Source organism: Cheilinus undulatus, linkage group 24 (assembly GCF_018320785.1).
Source record: "Cheilinus undulatus linkage group 24, ASM1832078v1, whole genome shotgun sequence".
Lineage (NCBI taxonomy): Eukaryota > Metazoa > Chordata > Actinopteri > Labriformes > Labridae > Cheilinus > Cheilinus undulatus.
In genome coordinates, this window is record NC_054888.1 from 8,737,982 (window position 1) to 8,752,040 (window position 14,059).

A 14,059-nucleotide genomic window follows, 5' to 3' on the forward strand; every position below is an offset into this window, starting at 1 on the left:
AACGGGTGTTGATATGGGTGAATTCTATGTCTCAAAGTCTAAAGTTCTGATGTCGAGACAACCAACATTTCCCACAAAATGCTCTCTCTTTCCATACACATGATTTCTCTAATGGAGAAGAAAAAAAATAAGAAATGTGGTCAGCAAATATATCTGGGCGGCCCACCCAAGTATCATCTGTGCAAAACCCTGCTAAGCAGCTTTTAAAGTAATATTAATGTTATTTGAATTTGCAATAGTATCTAAAAAGTGGCAAAGCTGTAAGGGAAATTCAGATCTTTATACACATTTTTAATCTAGTAGAAATGCACATGTCCATTTAAGTGGGTTTAGAGTGATAACACTGTTTAAATTGCACAAATACATAGGCAACTTTCGAATAATAGTGCAATTTAGACGGTAAGCATTTATTTTGTTAATTTAAATCAGAAAATTACCAACTACTAGGTACCTGGGGTGTCTATCTTTGTTGCTGTGGCATTGAAAAGCATCAATATTTTTATATTTTTACCGGTCCTGTATCTACTTTTGACATTCTAGTATCATGACAGCTCTAAAAATGTGCAGAAGCACATACACAGCGGTTCCCATCCCTGCAAAGATGAACACATCATCTCCACTCTCTAGAACAGCAGCCAGAGGAACTGATCCAGCATCAGCTCTCCACCCACCAGGCTACGCTGGTACCTTAATGAAAACGATAGCATCATGATGCTCAGCCTCACTGGTGGCAACTTGTGAGCTTTCATTGCTATTTCTGGCCATCTCTGCCAAGCTTATGAGGCTGTAATAGCCTGGGTTAGAGCATCCCAGTGTGTGGGTAAGGGCTATTGATTTAATGGGGGAATTATACTTATGATTTATGGGGTTTTTAACACTTTCTATTTATAATTTAACCATCAATGGTTAAGAGAATGATACAATTCTAACACAAAAATACTCACTTTCACTTAAAATAAATTTGCACAATACATTTAGATGGCATTTTTCTATTAAAAAATGGCGTTTTATATTCACTTGGCTTGTTTTGGCCTTTTTCCGTGATGCGTTCACGGTAGCTGCTGCTAAATGTCATCTATTAATATTTGAGCTTGATTAATTAGCTTGACTTCTCTGTGCTCCCATCGACCGACAAAATGCCTCACTGCCAATCTATAGAGACATGAGACCATGTTTGAAAGCGATTAAAGCACTCAGGGAGGATATGAAGAATCAATGGAAAGCGAATGCATCTGTTTGAATTAATCATTTGAGGCGATGTAACTTCAACGCCAGTCAGAGATAGGTTTCGCTTCCAACGCGAAGCTGCATCACCGGACTCCGTTAGAAAAACGGCAACTTTTAGATTTGCTTGTCAACCGCCCAACCCGGACAAAATGTGGCATTTTAATATGTTAGTTTGAACATGTATCTACCATTCGGCTTGTAAATTATTAAACAAATATCAGCGTAACTACCAAGCTAGGGCAGCTTTTTGGAGCAGCTAACAGTTAACCTCACGACACTTGGTCATTGCGGTATATTACGGGGAGACAAAAAGTCAAACCAGGCCTAAAAGTTATTGAATTATGATATGTTTTTAAATGGCTAATGTTCTGTTTCTCGGCCTAAAGCCGAATAAAAGTGTGGCCGCTTACAATTTGGACTCGGTGTTTGCTAGCGAGGTGTGTACTTGCGCCGAACAGCGCAGCATTTCTGAGCAGCATTTGGCTCGGGATGGTTTAGGGGCTAAGCTAACGATTATTACCTGGCTCTGTGGCTTGCTAACGGTTGAAAGACGGCCAAACACCGGCGCCCTGCGCTGTCACGCATTAGCAGGAGCGATGTTTTCAGCTAACGAGCTCGTGTTTACAACTATCCGCTTTGACGTACTGTTCGCTTGCTGGACATGATACTGCAGAGTGTTGTTGTAGCTTACCGCTCTGGGTTTACAATCGGTGAACAGCCGTAGTCTCTACCGAGGGTGAAGTAGCTAGTGTTTGTGGCAGAGTGAAGGGGAAGCAGTGCGGTCCAGCAGGATGGGAGTGTACGTCAGCTCCTCACGTTAGACACGTAGGGTGTTGAAAATATGTCACGTCTTGTCGTTGCTGGATTCGGTTGCGTTGTGGCAGCACTCATGTACGCAGATATCCTGACAGATTTGTCTTATTTAATCGCATTTCTTTTAGCACTGACGTAACGTGAAGCGGTCAGTGTTTGAATTAGACCCCAGAGGGTTTGGAAGTTTCACCGAGTGTCCCTTTAAAACAACGGGCTGTGGACGCCCAGGGATGCAAATCGAGTGAACCTCGGGTTTGCCGCGAAACTTTTCAGTGTTTCAGCTCTGTCTGTTGTGTCACCCATTGCTGACTGCTTCATCCCACTGTCTCGCCGGGTAGGAATACAATAAACACACAAAAATACACCGTATTATCTGTTTTTACGTCGCGTTGATAACTCATTTGATGTCAGAGTACCGCTGCTGAGTCATGTTATCGCTGCAACGCCGTTTATGGCAAAATTAGCCCAGCAGTTAAGAGCCATGCAAAGAGAGGGCAACGTAAACAACTTAAAAATGGATTCATCATGTTGGTTAGTGTGCTAGTTTTTACTGTGAATGGGTTACTTTTGCGCCAGAGTTAAAGAAGCATAAAATAAAGTTACTGTATCCAGTTACAATATTCAAAGCAGCACGTGCAAGGCTTTTATTTCTGTGGGCAGGACACCGCACTTCCGGTTTATGTTGCTAGCTCCAGCTAAAGATGCGCTACACTTAATACACCTTTAAGGCGGTACTAAATTTATTTATCTGCTGTTTACTCGGTCTCTGGCACTCCTAGCTGTCTAAATTTGCTTGTAAATATTTTCAAAGACTTTTTAATACCTGCTAAAGTTGCACAACGATTAAAGACAGTAAACACAAAAATTCAGCTATCATATAACTGCGTAGCACTGACTTCCACATCAAAATATCTCATCTTAATATTTTATTTTTTTAAATACTTACTTCAGAGTCCCTATGCTGGTATTAAATAGAATTTCAAATTTAAGCGTGGGTTTTGTTAAAGTTTCCAATAAAGATTTTTTTGTTGTGCTGATTTTGGCGACCCCTGTGGTTGAAATGGTAAATAGATTTTTTTTCCCTACGTCTCTATATTATTATTATTATTATTATTTTTACATGAAGTCTCAATATTCTCTGATAAAAGTACTAGTTAATTCATTTGTGTAATTCATTTTTCAGCAGCGTCAGTTTATCTTGTCTGGTTTTTTCACTCAGTGGTTCTCAACCTTGGAGTCGGGACCCCCTTGGGGACGTGAGACACTGAGAGGGGGTCTCCAGATGCCCTAAAAAACAAAGTATATATTTCAAAATTATGTTGTTATCACTTTAAACAAATGGTGCCAAATTTGAACCCTTTTTTGTCATTTTTGTCCACAAATTTTTCACATATTTTTGTCAGTTAACACCGATTTTTGTCCATTTTAAACCTTTCCACCACTTTATTTCTGCCTGTTTTTGCCACTTCTTAATCAATTCTTGCCACTTTAGACTAATGTTGCCTCTTTTGAGCCATTATTGCCACTTTTTACGCCCAATTTTTCCTATTTTAACCACATTTCACTAGTTAATATGCCCATTTTTGCTATTTGAACCAATTTCTGCCAATATCTGCCTATTTTTTTCTTTCTTAGTTAACCATTTCTTGCTAGTTTGTATTATTATCATCCCATTTCACCAAATTTCCGCAGATTTTCCATTTTAAAGCCATTTCAGCCACCATTTAACTTATTTTTACCACTATGTATGACCATTTTTGCTGCTCTATCCCTTTTTTTGACTTTTTTTTTTGCCATTTTTTAATGCTTTTGCCACTTCTAATCCACTTCTGCTACTTTTTAAACCCATTTTCACCACCTTTTCCACAATTTTTTGCCATTATTAACCCATTTTAATTCTTTCTAAGGGATTTTACATTTTTGAAAAGGCTATTTAAGACACTAATGATTAAAAAATATAAATTAGTTGTTTCTTTGATAAGAGTGGTTGTTTTTTTCTGTTTAAAAATAGAATATGGATGTCACAGCTTAACTTTACCATGGTCCCCCAGTTTGTCTGGGCCCCATTTCTCCCCCTTTTGGATGGCCTTGTCTGCACATGACTATTGTTGAATGTGCATGACTGTTCAGCCACCTTCAGGTACAATGGGGGTCCCCGGTCTCTGACACCTTTATTTTGGGGTCACGGGCTGAAAAGGTGGAGAACCCCTGTTTAACTAACCCTAACTCTTCTTTGAGTTGCTTGGAGTGTTCTTTTGTCAGCTGATCCCCATTTCTCTAACTGTGAGACAGCTAGCACCAAGTAGCCAGACCTCTGTTTAATTGGGTCAGTCACTTTAAAGGGGGGTGAATATTTATGCCATCACTTATTTTACCTTACAGATCTTTATTTGATTAACTTTGTATAAATCTGTTTTCACTTTGACCCTAAAGAGTTTTTTGTAATTTATTTTTTTGTCAAAAACAAACAGGTTATATTGACCATGACTGATTTATAAATCACATTTAAATCAGTGACCAACCTTCTAAAAATAAGCTCTGTTATGTCTAAAAGATGCTATATTGCATTTACACAACTTCCCACTGAACTGAGCACACATTAGGGCATTTTCATTTGTACATCTGTGTTTTTTTTCCAGCTGAAAACCGGAGTCAGCTGAGTGAGCAAGGGCCGAGAAACTGATGAGGACTTACTAATGGAAATGGATGATAATGGCCTACAGACGTCTTGCTGTGATACAAGATGGTCACAGCAACTGTCAGGCCTTCCTCCCAAGCTCCTGCAGCGCCTGATGCCTTTCCAACGAGAGGGAGTGGAGTTTGCCTTGTCTAAGAACGGACGGTAAGCTTAGTCACCCACAATGCAGCTTTAAAGTGCTTCATATTTTTTGTTAAAAACAGCTCCAACGCTGAAAGAAGACCCTTTGTTTGGGAACATTTAAGCGTATTTCATACCATCCTGTGTTAGCAGTTAGCAGTCTTATCCCCCACTCCACTTCAGCAGTGCTAATATTGATTTATTGCTATGAAGATGCTTTCAACTCAAATCAATAGTGCTGGTGTTTTATAGAACAATACATGTGGCTTCTTCTACCTTCACATGGATGCTTTGCACATAGTTCACCATGAAATACAGGAAGAGGCAGGGTTGTAAGAATGAAGAACGATGCTACTTTTTTTGAACAGCAGGTAGGTTTGAAATAAAAACTTAAATCAAACTTGTTTAGGAAACAATAAAGTAGTTAGGAGTGTGAACTTAACATATTGGTTGAAATACTCAGAATAAGTTGTTTTAATGCATATTTTAAAAAAAAGGTAGTCTTATAGTCTGATTTTAAATATACACTGCTAAGTTTCTAAACACTTTTGTCCCCTTATGTTTCTGAAGTGGAATCCACTTTTATAAATGATAACACTCATTAATGCATACATTTTGAAATGACGTGCATTCCCATTAAAGATTGGGACAGTTGGTAGTGATAAATGATGGAGAATTGTAACACTGCATCAACAAAGGTAATTAAAAGGAAATGTGGAATACAAGCCAAAAAAGCTGGAGTTAAGAAGTTAGAGTCATGATTCCATCTGTTCTGTCTATTTATTTGCTACCGGAAAAACAAACAAATTTCTCTTTCACACGTCTGTGTTTATCCAATTGGCATGTCAAAAAAACGGTAAAAAAACACCATCATGACTTTTTTTTTTACATTGGCTTAATCATCACATCTTGCTGAACTTCCCTGATCTGGTCTTAAAGGTACTTGCTGTGCTATTTAAAAGTATTTACCCCCTACCCGATTTCTTATTTTTCACATTTGTCCCTTGTACATGTCATCATCAAATAAATTTTAATATCATACAAAGATAAAATAAGAAGTTTAGTAGGCCGCCCACCCTTGGGAAGGTTCACCTCTGTTCCAAGATTTTTCCATTTGTGGGTAATGGCCCTCAACATGGTTCTCTGGAGTCCCAAAGCCTTAGAAATGACTCTGAAATTCTTACCAGACTAAATGATGTCTGCGCCTTTGTTTCTTATCTGCTCTTAAATTTCTTTAGGTGGCGCCACGATGCATTGCTTTTTGAGATCTTCTTCACCGTGTCAGACTTTTTTTTTTCACAGCATATTTTTTTTTCACTGCATCAGCAGTCCCTAAGTACATAAAATGTTTCACAAAGAATGATACGCATTCAACACATTTATATAAACTTTAAAAGTTGCTGATGCTGCATTTGGTTGTGAAACAGCAGCATTGTTAACGAGTGCAGTATTTGAACAGTCTGAAATATTTTGAATTGGACATCCAAATGCACTGATTACAGTATTTCCTATGAATAATTGATCATTATCTAGTTATATTTTTAACTCTTTGGTATTAAGGAATCATTTACCAAGTAAAACTGTATTAATAATCAAGCAATTCCTTGTAATATTTTGTCTTTTCTCTAGTAATTAGATTGTATTTTACCCAAACCCTCTTACCTTAATCCTTGTAATATTGTATTTTCTGGTAATGGGTTGGCATTTTAACCTTACCCTCTTACCTTAATCCTCATAATATTGTGGCAGCTCTCTGGTATTGGGTTGGTATTTTATCCTACCCTAACCCTCTTACCTTAATCCTTGTAATATTGTGGCATTTCTCTGGTAATGGGTTGGTATTTTATCCTACCCTAACCCTCTTACCTTAATCCCTGTAATATTGTGGCAGTTCTCTGGTAATGGGTTGGTATTTTATCCTACCCTAACCCTCTTACCTTAATCCCTGTAATATTGTGGCAGTTCTCTGGTATTGGGTTGGTATTTTATACTACCCTAACCCTCTTACCTTAATCCCTGTAATATTGTGGCAGTTCTCTGGTAATGGGTTGGTATTTTATCCTACCCTAACCCTCTTACCTTAATCCCTGTAATATTGTGGCACTTCTCCGGTATTGGGTTGGTATTTTATTCTACCCTAACCCTCTTACCTTAATCCTTGTAATATTGTGGCACTTCTCCGGTAATGTGTTGGTATTTTACCCTTACCATATAGGTTGCTTGATAATTCCCAGGTAATTTCTTTATTGTGGTCCATTAAATTAAGGTGAGTCCCTTCTGACTTATTTTCAAGTAATCATTGTGGAAGGGTTTAATATTATGATATTTCTGAGTTTAATACTTGGTAAAATGTCAATCTATTACACGGTAATTACCACTTTATTCCTGAGAAATACAAAACCCTAACATGGTCGCTTTAAATACCCAGTCCAGCAGTCCTATACATGTCCTAAAATGCACTTGTGATGTGGCACAAAATGATTATGAAGAGTTATTATGAGCCTATTTTACTTGCTAATAATAAAATGTGTTTTCATTTGATTGCAGAAGAAGAAATGGGCAGACAGACAACATCTGTTGTATAACTTATTTTTCTCTTCCTATAGCTGGATCAGTGTGGGATTAAGCATAATAGGAAAGCATGATTACAGAGATCAGTTGCCCAATTATTATTTAGAGTATGTGTGCTGATTTCCAACCAAGCAAAAATGTTGTGATTGCTAGAAAACAGTGGTGTGTGAATAAGTTTGAAGAGGTCAGAAATAGATCCTTAAAAACAATTAGAAGTCCACGGGTTGTTCCTTAGTTGCCCTCAGGCTTGTAAGTGTTTGACTATGTTGTGCATTAGCTGCAGGAACAGGCCAGTTCTTGCCTATTCCCTCTGCCCAGGCCAGTCGATGTTTGCTCCTGTTCTTAGTAAGGTCAGCACAGGGGGAGCCAATCTGAGTGCTGCTGTTGTGATGCGGAGCGGCCATATTGATTCAGAACACTGGGAGGCACTGCTTTGTTACACGGGCGGGTCATGAGTCAATTGGCTCTTGCTGCACCGTGCGGACAGTTACCTCAGTCAATTGGCACCAGTGTGACAGTAAGAGCAGCGCGGGCTGTGCTTCTCTCCGGAGACGAGCAGGAGAGGCATTAGAATGAGACATTAGAGGTGGAATGCTCCTGGAAATAGAACCAGCACTGACAGGAAGTTTGACGTTAAGGATGGTTAGAATGCAAAGTTACCTCCGTCTAACAAGCATAAAATAGCCTCGTCTGTACAGCATGGATGTTTATCAGGCACCATCATCACCTCCATATAAAACACAATGACTGTGTAGTGGAAAATTAATATGGAATGCAAAATTCTCCATTCACATGTTGGCCATTTTGATCTATCTTCCCACTCAAGATGTGGATCTTCATCAGTGTTATTTAAAGGGTAATTTCACACTCCACAGTTCCAGATTGATAATCGTAAAAAAGCTTTAGAGGTGAGACCAATTAAACTACTTATGAAGGACGTTCCACATTATTAAGCAGGCCACAGGTTTCAAGCAATATGGGAAAGAAAAAGGATCTCTCTGCTGCTGAAAAGTGCCAAATAGTGCCTTGGACAAGGTATGAAAACATTAGATATTTCATGAAAACTTAAGCATGATTATCGTACTGTTAAGAAATTTGAGGCTGATTCAGAGCACAGACGAGTTTGTGCAGATAAAGGTAAAATGAAGGTCGGATTAAGAGAGCAGCTGCTAAAATGCCATTGAAGCTGCTGGTGCCTCTGGAGTCCCACCAACCTCAAGGTGTGTAGGATCCTCCAGAGGCTTGCAGTCGTGCATAAACCTACTATTCAGCCACCCCTATCTAATGCTCACAAGCAGAAATGGTTGCAGTGGGCCCAGAAATACATGAAGACTCATTTTCAAACAGTCTTGTTGACTGATGAGTGCCGTGCAACCCTGGATGGTCCAGATGGAGGAGTAGTGGATGGTTGGTGGATGGCCACCATATCCCACATCAGCAAGGAGCTGGTAGAGTCATGTTTTGGGTCGGAATCATGGGGATAGAGCTGGTAGACCCCTTTAGAGTCCCTAAGATAAAAATATAGAGTTTCTGACTGACCACTTTCTTCCATGGTACAAAAAGAAGAACCGTGCCTTCTGTAGCAACATTATCATCATGCATGACAATGCACCATCTCATGCTGCAAAGAATCCCTCTGTGTCATTAGCTGCTATGGGCATAAAAGGAGAGAAACTCATGGTGTGGCCCCCATCCTCCCCTGACCTCAACCCTGTTGAGAACCTTTGGAGCATCCTCAAGCTAAAGATCTATGAGGGTGGGAGGCAGTTCACATCAAAACAGCAGCTCTGGGAGGATATTCTGACATCCTGCAAAGAAATTCAAGCAGAAACTCTCCAAAAACTCACAAGTTCAATGGATACAAGAATAGTGAAAGTGATATCAAAGAAGGGCTCCTATGTTAACATGTAACTTGGCCTGTTAAGATGTTTTTGATTGAAATAGCTTTTGTTTTCATTAAATATGACCTCCTAAAGCTGCAAATTCAACAAATGACCATTTTCAGTTCTTTACAACCGATAAAATGTTTTGAAACTCTGTTGTGCATAATAATGTGAAACAAAGTGTTTTAAGTTTTTCTATTTAAAAAATGTATCATCGGGAGGTTTGTTCACTAAAAATTAAATTATGCTCTAATAGTTGATGACCTGAAAATTGTACTGCCTTTCATGGTTTTCAACTGTTGGCCTATGACCTTAAAATCTGATCAGTTAATCCCTGAGTAAGAGTGGATATTCACAATAAGAAGAAAATCAATCAAAGCATTCTTGAAATATGACTTTTGACCTATAGTGCCTATAAGAAGTATTCACTCCTGGGATGTTTGGCCCTTTTATTGATGTTAGAAATCAGTCATGGTCTATACTAAGGGTCATCAACTACATTTATACAAGGGACAGCTTTTTCTTGGAAGACGCCAAAGGGGCCAGACTTCACAAAAAACAAAATTCATTAAGTATTTAACTCATTTTTGTTTAATTCTTTTGTTATCCTTCAAAAGTATACCTTATTTTTTTGCCCTTGGCAGTGAGCTCAGTCCCGATCGCCTAAACTGTACCTGCCACTAGGGGGCGGTTGCTATATTTTGCCTACATACATCTGGGGCTGGCATTTGGCCCTGATGGTTTGATGCTAAAATGCTTTGTAGTGATCTTTGGGAAAACGGGCAGGAAACCAGTCTATTGTTGTGGTTCTCTGGCAGGACAAACAAGTAAGTTTGAAAAGCTTTAGGCAGGACCAACTGAGCTTCATTAGCCGACGTATTTCTCTTTATTCGTCATTATTCCTTACACTTAAAAGTGTGTGTACATGATGACTTCTTCTGTGTTCAGCTAAGTCCACGACATGTAGTTTCTGCTGTGCAGCTGTGCTCTTCCTAGAACCATCTGTTTTGCCGTGTGCAGTGGGTAAACATTTAGCCCTCCTGCAGGCTTTCAGTACGGTAGTTAAGCTCTCAACCTGCGGTGATAGCTGGGAAGTGTGGACCCACAACCTGCTGGTCGTGCTGTTCGTTTGTCTTTAATTGACAACTGTTTTCAATCAAATCAGCGCTGCACAAGGTTTATTTACTTCACAGTATACAGCAGTTTTCTTTGCATTTGATGCCTGGTCTGTCATTATATATGCTAGCAAGCTTTGCACAAGCAATTGTCTGCTTGCAACACCATGAAGGGGAGTGAAATTTCAGTAGCGTCAGGTTGGGTGATGTCAGCAGCAGCATTCAGCATTCATCTTATTATGATGTATTGGTAGCATTAATGAACACAGTTAGTTAGTTGAATTGGCGCAACCGAAGTGCTATCTATTAGCTCATTAATGGCGATTTCCACTAAAGCCGTGTTTCCATCCGGTCTGGTTTGATTCAGTACGGTTTGGTATGGTTTGGTACGCTAAACCCCAGAGTAGTTTGCGGTTCCACAGACACCTGTGCCCTCACTTGATGGTGAGGGCACAGTGCTTGTTTAAAAAATTACTACATTTTAATGATAACTGCTGTCAGTACAGATTCTCAGCTGATGGAATACATGTACAGAGACGTCTGCGTCGTAACTGCGCGTTAAAAAGTGAATATGTCTAGTCTAGAACAGTTTATATGACAAAATATAGTAAAATAGTTCAAAGCTGCACTGTGAGAATTCGCCACATTAGAAATAAAATAAATAAAAGTTCAGCTGGTGTTCAAATCAAGCTAGATTAAGTCAGAAATCCTGGGTGCGCTGATCTGTTTTTAAACTAGGCTGCAGCCCGAAGTTTTATGAGCATGTTTAACAACCACAGAGTGATGTTTTCACAAGTTACCTATCGTAAGAAGTAGATTAATAACTAGTTACAGTACAGAGAATCAACTGTTCTAAGGCTTTGTATTCAGAAAACTTCAGCATGAATTTAGTTTCACATCCATCATGGATAGACCAGGTTGATGTGAGCCTTCAGGCTCTGCTTTGTGTTCTTAAAATCAGGTCCAGAAATACGTCAGGAAACTTGATCTGTGGCCAGATGTATATATCCATAGACTAGGAAACAGTTTGGATCTCCTTTGAGTCCAAACATCTCCAATTTAAGACATTAGTCCATTTTTCTCTCGTTTTCGCCCACTCCTCACAGAGCAGACTTCCGTGTTCCCGGAGACGAGCAACTGAGCAGCCGTGTCGCGCGCTGATGTGACGTCAATACAACCCCCTATTGTTGTGTGTGTAGCTCCACCTTTTTGGTACGGATAAGTAAGATTGGCACCCCTACGGAAGGGTGCCGAAAAGTGGGACTGTACGGGTCGGTTTTTTGGGACCTTTTCCAACTGGTTGGTTGAAATGACCTATATGTGATAGAATAAAGCTAATCCATTCAAACGTACGTCCTGGTCCAACTGTGGTCTACATCAATTTCAACGCTGCACAGTTTAACACAGATCATTTAGTCCAGTGGTTCCCAACCTTTTATCCTTATGGATAATATCCTACATAATAGACCTGCATACACTAGATCTATGTATACACTATCCATTATAATGATGACTTATTAGCGCCACTGTAGGAAAAAAAAAATCTAGTTAATTTTCTTGGAAAAAAACAAGTTTAACATACTGTTAAAAAAGATTTATATATATATATATATAGATATATATAGATATATATATCTATATATATCTATATATAGATAGATAGATAGATATACAATTTTTGAGATTATATATCCAAACCACTGTTTTCAGTTTGTTTCTTGTAAAATTTTGACATTACTTTTTTTTTTTTAAATTTCAAATTTTTAAGTTCTGTATGTTAAAATTGAAGACATTTTAAACTCTAAAACCTGATTTTGCGTTCTCGTACATATACAACTTTATAATCTTAAAAAATTTTGATTTTTTTCCCCCAAATGTGGAGTTTTTTGCTAAAAAAAATTAATGGGCTCTGTTATTTTATTTTATTTTATTTTGTTTCATTCTATTTTACCTTTTACGTTTGCAGTCACTGTCATACATTATGTTTCCAATAATGATTTAAAAAATTAGATTAACTTTTAATTTTGATGGAGACAGAAGTCTAATGTAGGTAGGGGTTGGGATAATGAATACCCTTTATACCATACCATAAAGGTAAAACATACAATTTTTTTCAATACAAATAGGTCAAAAGGATAATTAGCCTACTAACTACTGGATTTGGCGAACATAATGCTACCTAAGCTAATGTTGCTAACACCAGTTCATATTGATGAAATGTGCTCTTTTTTCCAGAGAAATAATCGGCTAGCTCCAAGCAACAACCTTTGGCGTTGAAAAGGGAAGCTAATGTGGTAGTACAAATCATTGCAGTTCCTCAAGTATCCACTAGAGGGTCGCTCCAAAAGTCCTGGGAGTCCCATTAACATCCATGTTAAAAGGTGCATTTACACAGGTGAAACACAATGTTTACAGCCTGGTTTGAAAATTTTTTTTTGTCTTATTAGCTCATGTTTTTGTTTGTACACACTGTACAGGAGTTGGGTTTTTTTTTTATAAGACATTTGTTTTATTTATAGTAAGGGTAAGATTTCTGCATAAATATGAGTGTGGGGGATCTGACTTGAAAGTGGGTGCTTTGTGTCTGTTTGGGATTATGTCCATGTTTTACACAGTCTATGGTCATTTAAAGGTGGTAAGCTTGTCAGTTTAGCATGCTAGCATGCTGCCAAAATGGTTCTGTCTGTGGCTACCCGATCCGTCCCGGGAACCTGATTTGTACTGCGCATATGCAAACATGCGTCTACATCCGCTCGGCAGCCTGTCAAAGCTAGGTTAGGTTTAGCATTTTAATTTCCACTGGTTAGATTTAGGGGTAGCTCATTAGGGTAGGTTTATATTTTAATTAATTAGCTTCCTGGGGTTAGGTTTAGCATTTATACTCCACTGGTTAGGGTTAGGGTTAGAATTAATTTATGTAAACGCGGATGTAGACACGTTTGCACATGCGCAGTACAAATTGGGTTTCCGGGGCGGATCAGGTAGCGACACTGTCATCTAGTAAAGTCAAGGCCAGTCAAACACAGCGCTATCTAAGCTGATGTTGCTAACACCAGTTGGTTTTAGCATCATAAAATATGATCTTTTTCCAGAGAAATAATCGTCTAGCTCTAATCAACAACCTTTGGGGTTGAAAAGGGAAACTAATGTGGCAGTACAAACATTGCAGTTCTTTGAGTGCCCACTAGAGGGTTGCTAGAAAGTCCTAGAAGTCCCATTAACATCCATGTTAAGAGTAAGGTGCATTTTGACCAAAAAATGATGTTTACAGCCTGGTTTTTAACAAATATTTTAAGTCTCATGTTCTCATAGCTCATGTTTTTGATGGTACACACTGTACAGGAGTTGGTTTTAATTTTTAAAGACATTTGTTTTATTTATAATAAGGCTTAGATTTCCGCATAAATATGAGTGTGGGTGATCTGACTTGCAAGTGGGTGCTTGGTAGCTGTTTGGGACTATGTCCATGTTTTACACAGTCTATGGTCATTATAAGGTGGTAAGCTTGTTAGCTTAGCATGCTAACATGCTGCCAAAATGGTTCTATCATCTAGTAAAGTCAAAGCCATTTGCATACTGGTTCTATAAAAATTGAAATATGAGCTTATTATGTAAAATGCTCAGTTTGGGAG

At 38.6% G+C, this 14,059-nt stretch overlaps 2 protein-coding genes across 7 annotated transcripts in view; one reads left to right on the forward strand and one right to left on the reverse strand.

Annotated features, from left to right (window-relative positions):
- Positions 1-2,054, reverse strand: part of LOC121505966 (R3H domain-containing protein 1-like) — an 87,298-nt gene extending 85,244 nt beyond the window's left edge. For 4 of the 6 annotated variants that reach the window (XR_005991593.1, XM_041781421.1, XM_041781419.1 and 1 more), the window contains exon 1: positions 1,919-2,054. The gene's annotated coding sequence lies outside the window, so the exon portion shown is untranslated. The remainder of the gene's footprint in view (positions 1-1,918) is intronic. The other 2 variants (XM_041781422.1, XM_041781423.1) reach the window with 1 other exon arrangement.
- Positions 2,055-2,256: 202 nt separating this feature from the next.
- Positions 2,257-14,059, forward strand: part of zranb3 (zinc finger, RAN-binding domain containing 3) — a 183,746-nt gene continuing 171,943 nt past the window's right edge. Inside the window, exons 1-2 of the mRNA XM_041781425.1 lie at positions 2,257-2,374; positions 4,680-4,882. Of these exons, the coding sequence (XP_041637359.1) occupies positions 4,737-4,882 (146 nt within the window). The 5' untranslated portion in view covers positions 2,257-2,374; positions 4,680-4,736. The remainder of the gene's footprint in view (positions 2,375-4,679; positions 4,883-14,059) is intronic.